The sequence below is a fragment of the Aquarana catesbeiana genome, linkage group LG03 (genome assembly GCF_042186555.1).
Source record: "Aquarana catesbeiana isolate 2022-GZ linkage group LG03, ASM4218655v1, whole genome shotgun sequence".
Taxonomy (NCBI): Eukaryota; Metazoa; Chordata; class Amphibia; order Anura; family Ranidae; genus Aquarana; species Aquarana catesbeiana.
The window spans coordinates 226,813-244,055 of NC_133326.1; the positions used below are offsets into that span (position 1 = coordinate 226,813).

The 17,243-nt window shown below is 46.2% G+C and overlaps 1 protein-coding gene and 1 non-coding gene across 2 annotated transcripts in view; one reads left to right on the top strand and one right to left on the bottom strand.

The window, feature by feature from the left end:
- Positions 1-4,961: 4,961 nt before the first annotated feature.
- The window catches only part of TET3 (tet methylcytosine dioxygenase 3), a gene marked incomplete in the record, with an annotated part of 240,201 nt that continues 227,919 nt past the window's right edge, over positions 4,962-17,243 (top strand). Inside the window, 2 exon segments of the mRNA XM_073618219.1 lie at positions 4,962-5,107; positions 7,688-8,448. Coding sequence (XP_073474320.1) covers positions 8,071-8,448 — 378 coding nt within the window.
- TRNAE-UUC (transfer RNA glutamic acid (anticodon UUC)) lies at positions 8,608-8,679 on the bottom strand. Its single transcript has one exon. It is a non-coding gene; the product is annotated as a tRNA-Glu (tRNA).

The window sequence follows — 17,243 nt, forward strand, 5'->3', positions numbered from 1 at the left end:
GTTGTTCTCTCTCTGGATGTCTGTAGATGATGAGTGTGGTTGTTCTCTCTGGATGTCTGTAGATGATGAGTGTGGTTGTTCTCTCTCTGGATGTCTGTAGATGATGAGTGTGGTTGTTCTCTCTGGATGTCTGTAGATGATGAGTGTGGTTGTTCTCTCTCTGGATGTCTGTAGATGATGAGTGTGGTTGTTCTCTCTCTGGATGTCTGTAGATGATGTGTGGTTGTTCTCTCTCTGGATGTCTGTAGATGATGAGTGTGGTTGTTCTCTCTGGATGTCTGTAGATGATGAGTGTGGTTGTTCTCTCTCTGGATGTCTGTAGATGATGAGTGTGGTTGTTCTCTGTGGATGTCTGTAGATGATGAGTGTGGTTGTTCTCTCTCTCTGAATGTCTGTAGATGATGAGTGTGGTTGTTCTCTCTCTGGATGTCTGTAGATGATGAGTGTGGTTGTTCTCTCTCTGGATGTCTGTAGATGATGTGTGGTTGTTCTCTCTCTGGATGTCTGTAGATGATGAGTGTGGTTGTTCTCTCTGGATGTCTGTAGATGATGAGTGTGGTTGTTCTCTCTCTGGATGCCTGTAGATGATGAGTGTGGTTGTTCTCTCTCTCTGAATGTCTGTAGATGATGAGTGTGGTTGTTCTCTCTCTGGATGTCTGTAGATGATGAGTGTGGTTGTTCTCTCTCTCTGGATGTCTGTAGATGATGTGTGGTTGTTCTCTCTCTGGATGTCTGTAGATGATGAGTGTGGTTGTTCTCTCTCTGGATGTCTGTAGATGATGAGTGTGGTTGTTCTCTCTGGATGTCTGTAGATGATGAGTGTGGTTGTTCTCTCTCTCTGGATGTCTGTAGATGATGAGTGTGGTTGTTCTCTCTCTCTGGATGTCTGTAGATGATGAGTGTGGTTGTTCTCTCTCTGGATGTCTGTAGATGATGAGTGTGGTTGTTCTCTCTGGATGTCTGTAGATGATGAGTGTGGTTGTTCTCTCTCTGGATGTCTGTAGATGATGAGTGTGGTTGTTCTCTCTCTGGATGTCTGTAGATGATGAGTGTGGTTGTTCTCTCTCTGGATGTCTGTAGATGATGAGTGTGGTTGTTCTCTCTCTCTGGATGTCTGTAGATGATGAGTGTGGTTGTTCTCTCTGGATGTCTGTAGATGATGAGTGTGGTTGTTCTCTCTCTCTCTCTGGATGTCTGTAGATGATGAGTGTGGTTGTTCTCTCTCTGGATGTCTGTAGATGATGAGTGTGGTTGTTCTCTCTCTCTCTCTCTGGATGTCTGTAGATGATGAGTGTGGTTGTTCTCTCTCTGGATGTCTGTAGATGATGAGTGTGGTTGTTCTCTCTCTCTCTGGATGTCTGTAGATGATGAGTGTGGTTGTTCTCTCTGGATGTCTGTAGATGATGAGTGTGGTTGTTCTCTGTGGATGTCTGTAGATGATGAGTGTGGTTGTTCTCTCTCTCTCTGGATGTCTGTAGATGATGAGTGTGGTTGTTCTCTCTCTGGATGTCTGTAGATGATGAGTGTGGTTGTTCTCTCTGGATGTCTGTAGATGATGAGTGTGGTTGTTCTCTCTCTGGATGTCTGTAGATGATGAGTGTGGTTGTTCTCTCTGGATGTCTGTAGATGATGAGTGTGGTTGTTCTCTCTCTGGATGTCTGTAGATGATGAGTGTGGTTGTTCTCTCTCTGGATGTCTGTAGATGATGTGTGGTTGTTCTCTCTCTGGATGTCTGTAGATGATGAGTGTGGTTGTTCTCTCTGGATGTCTGTAGATGATGAGTGTGGTTGTTCTCTCTCTGGATGTCTGTAGATGATGAGTGTGGTTGTTCTCTGTGGATGTCTGTAGATGATGAGTGTGGTTGTTCTCTCTCTGGATGTCTGTAGATGATGAGTGTGGTTGTTCTCTCTCTGGATGTCTGTAGATGATGAGTGTGGTTGTTCTCTCTCTGGATGTCTGTAGATGATGAGTGTGGTTGTTCTCTCTCTCTGGATGTCTGTAGATGATGAGTGTGGTTGTTCTCTCTGGATGTCTGTAGATGATGAGTGTGGTTGTTCTCTCTCTCTCTCTCTCTCTGGATGTCTGTAGATGATGAGTGTGGTTGTTCTCTCTCTCTCTGGATGTCTGTAGATGATGAGTGTGGTTGTTCTCTCTCTGGATGTCTGTAGATGATGAGTGTGGTTGTTCTCTCTCTGGATGTCTGTAGATGATGTGTGGTTGTTCTCTCTCTGGATGTCTGTAGATGATGAGTGTGGTTGTTCTCTCTCTGGATGTCTGTAGATGATGAGTGTGGTTGTTCTCTCTCTCTCTGGATGTCTGTAGATGATGAGTGTGGTTGTTCTCTCTCTGGATGTCTGTAGATGATGAGTGTGGTTGTTCTCTCTCTCTCTGGATGTCTGTAGATGATGAGTGTGGTTGTTCTCTCTCTCTCTCTGGATGTCTGTAGATGATGAGTGTGGTTGTTCTCTCTCTCTCTGGATGTCTGTAGATGATGAGTGTGGTTGTTCTCTCTCTCTCTGGATGTCTGTAGATGATGAGTGTGGTTGTTCTCTCTCTCTGGATGTCTGTAGATGATGAGTGTGGTTGTTCTCTCTGGATGTCTGTAGATGATGAGTGTGGTTGTTCTCTCTCTGGATGTCTGTAGATGATGAGTGTGGTTGTTCTCTCTCTGGATGTCTGTAGATGATGAGTGTGGTTGTTCTCTCTGGATGTCTGTAGATGATGAGTGTGGTTGTTCTCTCTCTGGATGTCTGTAGATGATGAGTGTGGTTGTTCTTTCTCTCTGGATGTCTGTAGATGATGAGTGTGGTTGTTCTTTCTCTCTGGATGTCTGTAGATGATGAGTGTGGTTGTTCTCTCTCTGGATGTCTGTAGATGATGAGTGTGGTTGTTCTCTCTCTGGATGTCTGTAGATGATGAGTGTGGTTGTTCTCTCTCTGGATGTCTGTAGATGATGAGTGTGGTTGTTCTCTCTCTGGATGTCTGTAGATGATGTGTGGTTGTTCTCTCTCTGGATGTCTGTAGATGATGAGTGTGGTTGTTCTCTCTCTGGATGTCTGTAGATGATGAGTGTGGTTGTTCTCTCTCTCTCTGGATGTCTGTAGATGATGAGTGTGGTTGTTCTCTCTCTGGATGTCTGTAGATGATGAGTGTGGTTGTTCTCTCTCTCTCTGGATGTCTGTAGATGATGAGTGTGGTTGTTCTCTCTCTCTCTGGATGTCTGTAGATGATGAGTGTGGTTGTTCTCTCTCTCTCTGGATGTCTGTAGATGATGAGTGTGGTTGTTCTCTCTCTCTCTGGATGTCTGTAGATGATGAGTGTGGTTGTTCTCTCTCTCTGGATGTCTGTAGATGATGAGTGTGGTTGTTCTCTCTGGATGTCTGTAGATGATGAGTGTGGTTGTTCTCTCTCTGGATGTCTGTAGATGATGAGTGTGGTTGTTCTCTCTCTGGATGTCTGTAGATGATGAGTGTGGTTGTTCTCTCTGGATGTCTGTAGATGATGAGTGTGGTTGTTCTCTCTCTGGATGTCTGTAGATGATGAGTGTGGTTGTTCTTTCTCTCTGGATGTCTGTAGATGATGAGTGTGGTTGTTCTTTCTCTCTGGATGTCTGTAGATGATGAGTGTGGTTGTTCTCTCTCTGGATGTCTGTAGATGATGAGTGTGGTTGTTCTCTCTCTGGATGTCTGTAGATGATGAGTGTGGTTGTTCTTTCTCTCTGGATGTCTGTAGATGATGAGTGTGGTTGTTCTCTCTCTCTCTCTGGATGTCTGTAGATGATGAGTGTGGTTGTTCTCTCTCTGGATGTCTGTAGATGATGAGTGTGGTTGTTCTTTCTCTCTGGATGTCTGTAGATGATGAGTGTGGTTGTTCTTTCTCTCTGGATGTCTGTAGATGATGAGTGTGGTTGTTCTCTCTGGATGTCTGTAGATGATGAGTGTGGTTGTTCTCTCTCTCTCTGGATGTCTGTAGATGATGAGTGTGGTTGTTCTCTCTCTCTCTGGATGTCTGTAGATGATGAGTGTGGTTGTTCTCTCTCTCTGGATGTCTGTAGATGATGAGTGTGGTTGTTCTCTCTGGATGTCTGTAGATGATGAGTGTGGTTGTTCTCTCTCTGGATGTCTGTAGATGATGAGTGTGGTTGTTCTCTCTCTGGATGTCTGTAGATGATGAGTGTGGTTGTTCTCTCTGGATGTCTGTAGATGATGAGTGTGGTTGTTCTCTCTCTGGATGTCTGTAGATGATGAGTGTGGTTGTTCTTTCTCTCTGGATGTCTGTAGATGATGAGTGTGGTTGTTCTCTCTCTGGATGTCTGTAGATGATGAGTGTGGTTGTTCTCTCTCTGGATGTCTGTAGATGATGAGTGTGGTTGTTCTTTCTCTCTGGATGTCTGTAGATGATGAGTGTGGTTGTTCTCTCTCTCTCTCTGGATGTCTGTAGATGATGAGTGTGGTTGTTCTCTCTCTGGATGTCTGTAGATGATGAGTGTGGTTGTTCTTTCTCTCTGGATGTCTGTAGATGATGAGTGTGGTTGTTCTTTCTCTCTGGATGTCTGTAGATGATGAGTGTGGTTGTTCTCTCTCTGGATGTCTGTAGATGATGAGTGTGGTTGTTCTCTCTCTGGATGTCTGCAGATGATGAGTGTGGTTGTTCTTTCTCTCTGGATGTCTGTAGATGATGAGTGTGGTTGTTCTCTCTCTCTCTGGATGTCTGTAGATGATGAGTGTGGTTGTTCTCTCTCTGGATGTCTGCAGATGATGAGTGTGGTTGTTCTTTCTCTCTGGATGTCTGTAGATGATGAGTGTGGTTGTTCTCTCTCTCTCTCTCTGGATATACTCCGGATCCTGTGTGGCTCCACTTCGTATCTTTGTGTTTCTCATTCACTTCCCTTTTGTTTGCTCCACATCTGTGCCCCTGCACGCTCCCTTCCCCTCCCCCTCCTCCTCCTCCTCCTCCCCCCCCCCCTATCAGGGAAGCTCGGAGAGGCTCATAGAAGGTGAGTGAAGCTCCCAGACACCGGCTGAGGGTGACATGTGGGGCCCCCAGAGATCGGCAATGGGGGGGTCATGTGACACCTGAGCGTTCATCCCCGGTGCTGGCTGTGCAGGTGAGAGGGGTGAGGGGGGACTTTCTGCACTCTGTGTGTCTCCTCCATTCTATACATTGTATATCTCCTATGTGTGTCCCTTACATGGGATCTTCTCTCTATATGTTTGTTACATTGTATCCTCTCATTGTGTGTCTATGTATGTGTGTGTATATGTGTTAAATCGGACCTTCTCCCTATATATCTGATACATTGGATCTTCTCTCTATATATCTGATACATTGGATCTTCTCTCTATATATTTGTTACATTGGATCTTCTCTCTATATATTTGTTACATTGGATCTTCTCTCTATATATTTGTTACATTGGATCTTCTCTCTATGTCTGGAATAGTTGATGAAGGTCACTGATCCTCTGCTTGGACTGTTCATGGTGAGCTGGGGATTCCCCAATCTTAGGACTGCTGACACATAGAATGTATAGGGGATCCCCTGTGACCCCTATGTGTATCTTCCTATGAATGGTGTTATTGGGGTGCTTCCGCCTGGCTTCTGGGTAGGGACTCTTTGTTGGGGGTTTCTACTGTCCCTCGGAACAATGACTGAACCCCCCCCTCCTCGGTGTGTATTGTGGATAGTGTGCTGTGTGTGTATTGTGGATAGTGTGCTGTGTGTATTGTGGATAGTGTGCTGTGTGTGTATTGTGGATAGTGTGCTCTGTGTGTATTGTGGATAGTGTGCTGTGTGTGTATTGTGGATAGTGTGCTCTGTGTGTATTGTGGATAGTGTGCTGTGTGTGTATTGTGGATAGTGTGCTGTGTGTGTATTGTGGATAGTGTGCTCTGTGTGTATTGTGGATAGTGTGCTCTGTGTGTATTGTGGATAGTGTGCTCTGTGTGTATTGTGGATAGTGTGCTCTGTGTGTATTGTGGATAGTGTGCTCTGTGTGTATTGTGGATAGTGTGCTCTGTGTGTATTGTGGATAGTGTGCTCTGTGTGTATTGTGGATAGTGTGCTCTGTGTGTATTGTGGATAGTGTGCTCTGTGTATTGTGGATAGTGTGCTCTGTGTCCTCGGTGTGTATTGTGGATAGTGTGCTCTGTGTGTATTGTGGATAGTGTGCTCTGTGTGTATTGTGGATAGTGTGCTCTGTGTCCTCGGTGTGTATTGTGGATAGTGTGCTCTGTGTATTGTGGATAGTGTGCTCTGTGTCCTCGGTGTGTATTGTGGATAGTGTGCTCTGTGTGTATTGTGGATAGTGTGCTCTGTGTCCTCGGTGTGTATTGTGGATAGTGTGCTCTGTGTATTGTGGATAGTGTGCTCTGTGTCCTCGGTGTGTATTGTGGATAGTGTGCTCTGTGTGTATTGTGGATAGTGTGCTCTGTGTCCTCCTTGGTGTGCTTTGTATTTCTTTGTTTATTGTGTATCTCATGTGTTTTGTTTCCTATGTTTATATATAAACAAAGTTTGTTTACAGTTATCAGATAATTGTGAATTGTGAGTTCCCTCTACACGTTTTGGTGAAGTTTTGCTCCCTCTACATGTTGGGGTGAAGTTCTGCTCCCTCTACACGTTGGGGTGAAGTTCTGCTCCCTCTACATGTTGGGGTGAAGTTCTGCTCCCTCTACACGTTGGGGTGAAGTTTTGCTCCCTCTACATGTTGGGGTGAAGTTCTGCTCCCTCTACACGTTGGGGTGAAGTTTTGCTCCCTCTACACGTTGAGGTGAAGTTTTGCTCCCTCTACATGTTGGGGTGAAGTTCTGCTCCCTCTACACGTTGGGGTGAAGTTCTGCTCCCTCTACACGTTGGGGTGGAGTTCTGCTCCCTCTACACGTTGGGGTGGAGTTCTGCTCCCTCAACACGTTGGGGTGGAGTTCTGCCCCCTCTACACGTTGGGGTGGAGTTCTGCCCCCTCTACACGTTGGGGTGGAGTTCTGCCCCCTCTACAGGTTGGGGTGGAGTTCTGCCCCCTCTACACGTTGGGGTGGAGTTCTGCCCCTTCTACACGTTGGGGTGGAGTTCTGCCCCCTCTACACGTTGGGGTGGAGTTCTGCCCCCTCTACACGTTGGGGCGGAGTTCTGCCCCCTCTACACGTTGGGGCGGAGTTCTGCCCCCTCTACACGTTGGGGCGGAGTTCTGCCCCCTCTACACGTTGGGGCGGAGTTCTGCCCCCTCTACACGTTGGGGCGGAGTTCTGCCCCCTCTACACGTTGGGGCGGAGTTCTGCCCCCTCTACACGTTGGGGCGGAGTTCTGCCCCCTCTACACGTTGGGGCGGAGTTCTGCCCCCTCTACACGTTGGGGCGGAGTTCTGCCCCCTCTACACGTTGGGGCGGAGTTCTGCCCCCTCTACACGTTGGGGCGGAGTTCTGCCCCCTCTACACGTTGGGGCGGAGTTCTGCCCCCTCTACACGTTGGGGCGGAGTTCTGCCCCCTCTACACGTTGGGGCGGAGTTCTGCCCCCTCTACACGTTGGGGCGGAGTTCTGGACAGCCTGATGAATATTGCAGCTTCCAGATCCCAGGAACTTTGTATTCTGCCAATCATTAAAGGTTGGTTGTATGCTTTTGGTGAAAAGTTTATGTGAGGATAACATGACCACTTCTGACCTAAGGAATATCTTCCTCTATTTTTATAGGAACTCTTTACGGAAGACACGGTACACCCCCATTTCAGTAGAGAGCACGCTTTCCCTCTGCTTCCGTCACCATGAGCTGTCAGGGGGGAAAGGGAAACCTCCAGGAGATACGATTGCAATTCCCTTTAATACGTCTGCTGGGCTGGGATAAGAGAAATTTGGGGCTCTAGAAGGACTTTTTTTTCCATGGACGTTTCACCTAAATCAGGCGTTTCATCCAAATGAAGGGACATAAACGGTGGATCACATTCAAAAGTTTTTTAGCAGTAGTTCTTAGAACTCGATAACATTTACCCCACACACAGGTTGGCCCTATGGTCTATTAGATCTGTGGTTGTGAAGATTGTGTATTGGGTGGAGGGGTCCCTGAAGTTGGCTGTGCAATGATGGAGACCCAGCCTGCCCTGGCGCCTCACATGGGGGCCCAAGATATATATGACTTCTGTGATGATCCTGAAGCACTCGGGAGGCTGAAGACAGTGCAGTTACCAGCAGAGCTGATGCCGTTGCCTGCGGAGAAGGCAATTGGCATTGGTTGTGTGAATGATGGCAGTGCCATTGGTGGTGGTAGTGCCATGGAAAATTCGGAGCGGCCCCATAAGAAGAGGAAGCGATGTGGGGCCTGTACACCATGCCTGAGAAAAGAACCGTGCGGAGCGTGCTACAACTGTGTCAACCGGAGCACCAGCCACCAGATCTGCAAAATGAGGAAATGTGTAGAATTGAAGAAGAAGCGCGTGGTGCCATTAAAGGGACTGGAGGTGAGTCCCATACCCTTCTTTATTTTATTGTATGTTGGTCTGGAACTAGGAGACTATTCTGCTACATAATGTGGGAATATCTGCAGCCTTGGCATAAAAAATGAATCTTCTTACATTTCTGTTATTTAACAATCCACAAGTGTAACATGTAAAATGTCATTCCCATACCGGGAGTCGAACCCGGGCCGCCTGGGTGAAAACCAGGAATCCTAACCGCTAGACCATATGGGAGTTCGCTGCCAACTGGCTGCACTATGTAGTAAGGCAGAGACTGCATGAGGGTTAAATGTCACACAAGAAGTGCCGTTACCCTGACGTGCCCGCCACAGATGTACGCCTCTCAGCTGACAGCACTACTTTTTTATTGGTTTTTTACTTGTGTAGGGGGAGGAGTTTAGCATCACTGGGATTCATGTGGAACGTGACCTGCAGAGATGGAATTTTGTCTTCCATTCATTGGATGTATTTTCAGTGGAAGACCCCCCAGTTCCTTTATACAAGATACTAATTATATTGATTGGCATTTAAGTATATTTTAATGTTTTGTTGGCTTTATGATATAAATACATCTGTGTGTGTGTGATAGTGTTCACGTGTCTGGAACATGAAATGGGTGGTAGATTCTACGGGGAACCGGCAGATTGTTATCTGTATGCATTTCCTTGTAGACCGAGCCGGCTATAGATTGTAAATGTTTTCCGATGGTAGACGGGACTGTCACCCTAACGTTGCAGATTGTAGACTGGATTGTCACCCTAACGTTGCAGATTGTAGACGGGACTGTCACCCTAACGTTGCAGATTGTAGACGGGACTGTCACCCTAACGTTGCAGATTGTAGACGGGACTGTCACCCTAACGTTGCAGATTGTAGACGGGACTGTCACCCTAACGTTGCAGATTGTAGACGGGACTGTCACCCTAACGTTGCAGATTGTAGACGGGACTGTCACCCTAACGTTGCAGATTGTAGACGGGACTGTCACCCTAACGTTGCAGATTGTAGACGGGACTGTCACCCTAACGTTGCAGATTGTAGACGGGACTGTCACCCTAACGTTGCCCATTGTAGACGGGACTGTCACCGTAACGTTGCAGATTGTAGACGGGACTGTCACCGTAACGTTGCAGATTGTAGACGGGACTGTCACCGTAACGTTGCAGATTGTAGACGGGACTGTCACCGTAACGTTGCAGATTGTAGACGGGACTGTCACCCTAACGTTGCAGATTGTAGACGGGACTGTCACCCTAACGTTGCAGATTGTAGACGGGACTGTCACCCTAACGTTGCCCATTGTAGACGGGACTGTCACCGTAACGTTGCAGATTGTAGACGGGACTGTCACCGTAACGTTGCAGATTGTAGACGGGACTGTCACCGTAACGTTGCAGATTGTAGACGGGACTGTCACCGTAACGTTGCAGATTGTAGACGGGACTGTCACCCTAACGTTGCAGATTGTAGACGGGACTGTCACCGTAACGTTGCAGATTGTAGACGGGACTGTCACCCTAACGTTGCAGATTGTAGACGGGACTGTCACCCTAACGTTGCAGATTGTAGACGGGACTGTCACCCTAACGTTGCCCATTGTAGACGGGACTGTCACCGTAACGTTGCAGATTGTAGACGGGACTGTCACCGTAACGTTGCAGATTGTAGACGGGACTGTCACCGTAACGTTGCAGATTGTAGACGGGACTGTCACCGTAACGTTGCAGATTGTAGACGGGACTGTCACCCTAACGTTGCAGATTGTAGACGGGACTGTCACCCTAACGTTGCAGATTGTAGACGGGACTGTCACCCTAACGTTGCCCATTGTAGACGGGACTGTCACCGTAACGTTGCAGATTGTAGACGGGACTGTCACCGTAACGTTGCAGATTGTAGACGGGACTGTCACCGTAACGTTGCAGATTGTAGACGGGACTGTCACCGTAACGTTGCAGATTGTAGACGGGACTGTCACCCTAACGTTGCAGATTGTAGACGGGACTGTCACCGTAACGTTGCAGATTGTAGACGGGACTGTCACCCTAACGTTGCAGATTGTAGACGGGACTGTCACCCTAACGTTGCAGATTGTAGACGGGACTGTCACCCTAACGTTGCAGATTGTAGACGGGACTGTCACCCTAACGTTGCAGATTGTAGACGGGACTGTCACCCTAACGTTGCAGATTGTAGACGGGACTGTCACCCTAACGTTGCAGATTGTAGACGGGACTGTCACCCTAACGTTGCAGATTGTAGACGGGACTGTCACCCTAAGGTTGCCCATTGTAGACGGGACTGTCACCCTAAGGTTGCCCATTGTAGACGGGACTGTCACCCTAACGTTGCAGATTGTAGACGGGATTGTCACACTAACGTTGCAGATTGTAGACGGGACTGTCACCCTAAGGTTGCCCATTGTAGACGGGACTGTCACCCTAACGTTGCAGATTGTAGACGGGATTGTCACACTAACGTTGCAGATTGTAGACTGGACTGTCACCCTAAGGTTGCAGATTGTAGACGGGACTGTCACCCTAAGGTTGCAGATTGTAGACGGGACTGTCACCCTAAGGTTTCAGATTGTAGACGGGACTGTCACCCTAACGTTGCAGATTGTAGACGGGACTGTCACCCTAACGTTGCCCATTGTAGACGGGACTGTCACCATAACGTTGCCCATTGTAGACGGGACTGTCACCGTAACGTTGCAGATTGTAGACGGGATTGTCACCGTAACGTTGCCGATTGTAGACGGGACTGTCACCCTAACGTTGCAGATTGTAGACGGGACTGTCACTGTAACGTTGCCCATTGTAGACGGGACTGTCACAGTAACCTTGCCGATTGTATTTGGTAATAACTAAAGTAGCGATAAGACTTGAAGGTTTGTTCTGATGGTAAAGTTTTGTTTGTGACAATTTACTGATCACTACTCGATAAATGTTGTAACGTTTTCAGACGCTCCACGTAAAGGACATATAAAGCGGTTTTCTGGCTCTGATGACAGGGCCATACACACTACTGATCTGCATATCTATGTGATCTGTTGTTCCCTCCCAGCAAAGTGATGAATTGTCTTTCTTGGACAGGAGTGTGAAGAGACCTTTTCCCTCCTCTTTCTTAACTCTTTGTCATCCGGAAAACATTTATTGCACCTATTAGTACCTGCTCCTTGTCCTGCCATTCATGAATTGGGGCCATCAGCCCTTCTGTGGGCTTCCAAGCCAAGCTTCTCTTTTGTGTTTGGGGTTGTAAGGGAACGTGCATCCCCCTCCCCCGCTCCTCCCTTCCACCCCCACCCAGGGAATGATTCTTGACGTGTGGTATAGGCAAGCGTATCCTATGGCTGCCAGCTGGGTTTTAAACACCCCACCCCCACAGCAAGCCACATACTGCATCTATTGTGCATCCTCTTTAGACGGCTTTTCTTAGGCAGAATTGTAATGGGGGATCTGGCTGGATCACTAAATATGTTGAGACCTTCCTAGTCTACGGGGAAGAGATTTGTAGAATGGCTACTTGTGGCTGCCTACCCTTTAGATTCGACCTCTACAAAGTCAATTGCAATGGTAGATGCCTAATAATCATGTTCCAGCCTGATGGTGTGGACTTCTGTCCTCCTCACCACTTCACGGAATCTTCGCCAATCGGCGAGACTGACCCTGCGATGTACGAAGCTCATCCCTTAAATATCAATGGGAAATGAGGCTGATACAAAATGGTCGGAAGATCTTCTCACCAGATTGTTGATTTGCCTCCATTTCTTGTGGTTCTGTTTTGTTTTCTTCACATTTGTAAAATACTTTTCCTGTAACATTGTATTTCTTCACAAGATGTAGCCCATGCTGTTTTCTGTATCCTTCCCATATTTGTAATGCTTAGCCGGCTTACCATTGAGTTACACATCCCGATGTAGTGTGCGGTCGCTGAGTAAACCAACTGAGGGGGACGCGCATTTCTATCCCCCAACGCCTTAATGTATTTTTATTGAAGGTAAAGCATTTTCATTGTTTCTTGACTTTGCTTTGATTTACTCTGCAGTAGTCCCGGGTGTTAACCGTTGACAAGCACAGAGATATATTGGTGTTTCCTTCCCCGTCTCCTAAAGCCTGGAGCCCGTTTGCTGGCGTATGTTTGCACTTCCACGCTTGTCCTTAAACATCCGCGAACAACTTGTGGAGATCCCACCTGTGTTTTCCTTCAGTTCTCTATGCGTTGTTTTCCCCCCACTGTCATTCACGGTTTTCCCCTTATCGCGACCTCAAACTGTTGCGTAGTCGTGAGCCAAGCGCTGATCTACATTGGAAAAGTGACTCATATGCCTTCTAGTAGCATTGTCCTCAAGTTACCTTCCAGGGCAGCGCTCTGCCTCGGTCCACTAGGTTACGCTGTGGGAAACACCCTACTTTGTGAATAAGGGAATTAGACGTTTCTCCATTCTGGACTGTCTGATCAAAGCTTCATTTTCTTCTCATTAAACCGTTCTACTCAAGAGATGATTACAGAACATTCAGGGAACTGGGAGCATAATCCCGAACCTGAAAAAGATCCATGAATTTTCATTTACTTCACTCTTACAGGTCAAAGCATCTCGTTCTTTTTCCGTTTCTTTATACTAATACCTTTTCTTCTGGAAATAGGCTTCTGGGCTCCTGATGCAACCAATTATATGGGCAGTTGTGACAGCGTTAGTCAGTGGCTCCTGACCACGGATGTCCCTCTCCATCATAGACCATCGTATACCATCATAGACCATCGCTTGTGGCCAAGGTTTATAGTTATGTGACCAGCACTGGCAGGATCTCAGAGCTTTGCTTTCTGCAGGAATGGTAAGCATTTAAGTGCTTCTTTTGAGTTCATTAGTAGGCCAAGATTGGTTGCATAGAAGAACATTTTGAGCAAAGGTCTGCTTTAAAGGCTAAGTGCACCTTCTATGTATGATCTTGGATCCTTCTGAAGAAAATGAATGGTAGTACTTTAGCATGCAAAACTTGAAGTTCACACTGTCTGGCCCTACAAGCTTATTTTACAGTTGCCCTGAACTCAGGTTTAGAGGATTTGATGGACATTTTTCTCTAGTCAGGTCCCGTGCAAAGATTTCGAGAGATGCAGACAGTGCAGGAGGAGAAATGTGTTACATTGATTGGTCAGGCAATGTAAACGTCACTTTCTACTGTTATGTGCTTACGTTTTTAGAATATGAATGTCTGTATAAAAGTACGCTTATTCATTAAACTGCCCTTTGTAATGAAACCGAGATCTACACCAAAGCCTCAGAGTTTTTTTTTCTTAAAGTGACCGCCAGTATCAAGAGTGTGTGTGTGTGTGTATAAATATCAATATATATATGTATACAGTGCCTTGAAAAAGTATTTCACATTTCCCACATTTTGTTACAACCAAAAACAAATGTATTTTATTGGGATTTTATGTGATAGACCAACACAAAGTGTCACATAATTGTGAAGTGGAAGGAAAATGATAAATGATACAAATAAATATGTGAAAAGTGTGGGGGAGGGACATTTGTATGGCGCCCCCCCGGAGTCAATACTTTGTAGAACCCCCTTTCTCTACAAGTCTTTTTGGGGATGTCTCTACCAGCTTTGCACATCTAGAGAGGACATTTCTGCCCATTCTTCTTTGTAGAATATCTCAAGCTCTGTCAGATTGGATGGAGAGCGTCTGTGAACAGCAATTTTCAAGTCTTGCCACAGATTCTCAATGTGATTTAGGTCTGGACTGTGACTGGGCCATTCTAACACATGAATATGCTTTGATCTAAACCATTCCATTGTAGCTCTGGCTGGATGTTTCGGGTCGTTGTCCTGCTGGAAGGTGAACCTCCACCCCAGTCTCAAGTCTTTTGTAGACTCTAACAGGTTTTCTTCTAAGATTGTCCTGTATTTGTCTCCATCCATCTTCCCATCAACTCTGACCAGCTTCCCTGTCCCTGCTGAAGAAAACCATCCCCACCACATGATGCTGCCACCACCATGTTTCACGGTGGGGATGGTGTGTTCAGGGTGATGTGCAGTGTTAGTTTTCCCCACACATAGCGTTTTGCTTTTAGGCCATAAAGTTGAATTTTGGTCTCCTCTGACCAGATCACCTTCTTCCACATGTTTGCTGTGTCCTCCACATGGCTTCTCACAAACTACAAACAGGACTTCTTATGACTTTCTTTCACCAATGTCTTTCTTCTTGTCACTCTTCCATAAAGGGCAGATTTGTGGAGAACACGACTAATAGTTGTCCTGTGGACAGATTCTCCCACCTGAGCTATGGCCTCCCTGATGCTGTTTATTCACTAAGATTTTATAACAAAACTCTGAGGACTTCACAGAACAGCTGTAGTTATCCTGAGATTAAATGACACACAGATGGACTCTACTAATTAGGTGACTTCTAAAGGCAATTGGTTCCTCTAGATTTTAGTTAGGGGTATCAGAGTAAAGGGGGCTTAATACAAATACCCCCCCCCCCCCCCACATTTTTCACATATTTATTTGTATCATTTTCCTTCCACTTCACAATTATGAGCCACTTTGTATCGGTCTATCACATAAAATCCCAATAAAGTACCTTAATGTTTGTAACATGACAAAATGTGATACATTTCGAGGGGTATGAATACTTTTTCAAGGCACTGTACAGTGGGGAAAATACTGATTGTCTCCCCTGCAGATTGTGTAAGTTTTGCCCCCTTACATAGAAATGAAGGGTCTATAATTTTTATCATAGGTGTATTTTATATGATAGAGACAGAATATCAACCAAAAATCCAGAAAAATCACACAATACAAATGTTATAAATGGAGTAAAATAAGTATTTGATCCCCTTCACAAAACATGACTTAGTAGTTGGTGGAGAAACCCTTGTTGGTGATCACAGAGGTCAGACGTTTCTTGGAGGTGGTGATCAGTTTCCACACATCTCAGGAGGGATTTTGGTCCACTCTTCTTTACAGATCTTCTCTAAATCCTTAAAGAGGAGTTTCCACTAAAAAAAAAAAATGAAAAGTCAGCTACAAATCCTGCAGCTGCTGACTTTTAATAATCGGACACTTACCGGTCCAGGGTCCAGCGATGTGGGGGATCGAAGCCCCGCTTGTCTCCCCCTCCGGCGGCACCGGCATTGCAACTGTGGGCGCTCGGCTGTGGCTTCACAGCCGGGCACCCACTGTGCATGCGCGAGCGGCGCCGCGTGCTGTGATTGGCCGCGTAATCATATGGGACCTGTCACGTGTCCCATATGATTGACAAGAGGGAGGGGGCAGAGCTGAGCCCTTCCTGTGCCGAGGGGGAAGTGATGTCACCAGCCCAGGTACTGAAGGAGGCAGACTACGAGGGACCCCCTAGAAACAGACATTTAGAGGTAAAAAAAAAAAAAAAAATTTGCAAATTTTTTTTTTTTTTAGGCACATTTCTGCATTTTTATTTGTTTTTTGGATGGAACACCACTTTAAGGTTTCTTGGCTGTCGCTTGGCAACTGCAAGTTTCATCTCCTCCATACATTTTCTATAGGATTAAGGTCTGGAGACTGGATAGGCCACTCCATGACCTTAATGTGCTTCTTCTTGAGCCCCTCCTTTGTTGTCTTGGTGATATGTTTTGGGTCATTGTCATGCTGGAAGACCCATCCATGACCCATCTTCAGTGTTCTGGATGAGGGAAGAAGGTTCTCCTCCAAGATCTTACAATACATGGCCCCGTCCATTGGCCCCTCAATGCGGCAAAGTCGGCCTGAACCTTTATCAGAGAAACAGCCCCAAAGCATCATGTTTCCACCTCCGTGTGTGAAGGCCTGATGGCATACAAATTGAAAGGGCTGAGGTGTAACCTCCATATTATACGGTTTTGGTAACTCCAAAGAAAAATTGTATAATGTATGGCCAGCCTTAGGGTGGTGGAGAAACTGAATGTCATTGACACATTACTGTCTGTAGTAAAAGGTTCCAGACTACCAGAAACTTTACTAGATCTCAGTAGGACCCACTAACCACTTGGCAAAATGATAAGAATTTTACCGCAAATTGAAAATGGCTGACTTGCATTTTAAGCATGGTTAAAATGCATGTGAAACGCAGAAAGACAAAGCCTGTTTACGCAAGCCACCGATTTCCCAATCTGTGATAAGACCACAAAAGAAAATGGAGACGACCCTTCACTGTATGGAGATGTAGGCTGGATGAGAGATTGGATTCGTATTCTTTCCTGCATAATACAGACTAGAAACGTGGAATCAAATCAAGAAGTCCACTTTTGTTTTAGGTTCTCCTGATGTCCACGGAGATGGTTTCTGATAACATATGTTTGTTACTTAGGCGGCACGCTCTTCATAAATGCATCCTATTTTCCCCAAATAGATTACTTGGCCTGTGAATCACTCTTTCCTTCAGGTACTATTTTCCTCCTGCATATTCTATTATCTTAGGAGGTGATGAATTTCACAAATTCCCAGCATGTGTTGTGACTTTGCTGGTGGTAGAGCGAGCAGAATGCATAATAATCATTGGTGATAAGGAAGGGTGTGAAAAAGATCCCCCCCCCCCCCCCCCCCCGTGCTTATCCATTAACACAGTCGTCATGGCTGTTAGGTGGAGGGTTGGACAGACCTACTTAAGTTGCAGTCAGCCATGAACATGGCCTCTTCACCCCTTTCAAAGTTTTCCCAGAGTTGGATATGAAGAGCTTATGATGGCAAGCACCATTGAGGTAGATAGGGTGCTTCCATTGGAGAAAAGACTTAGGAAAGGTGAGCATTGGCTGCAGTTGCTTGGGCGCATTG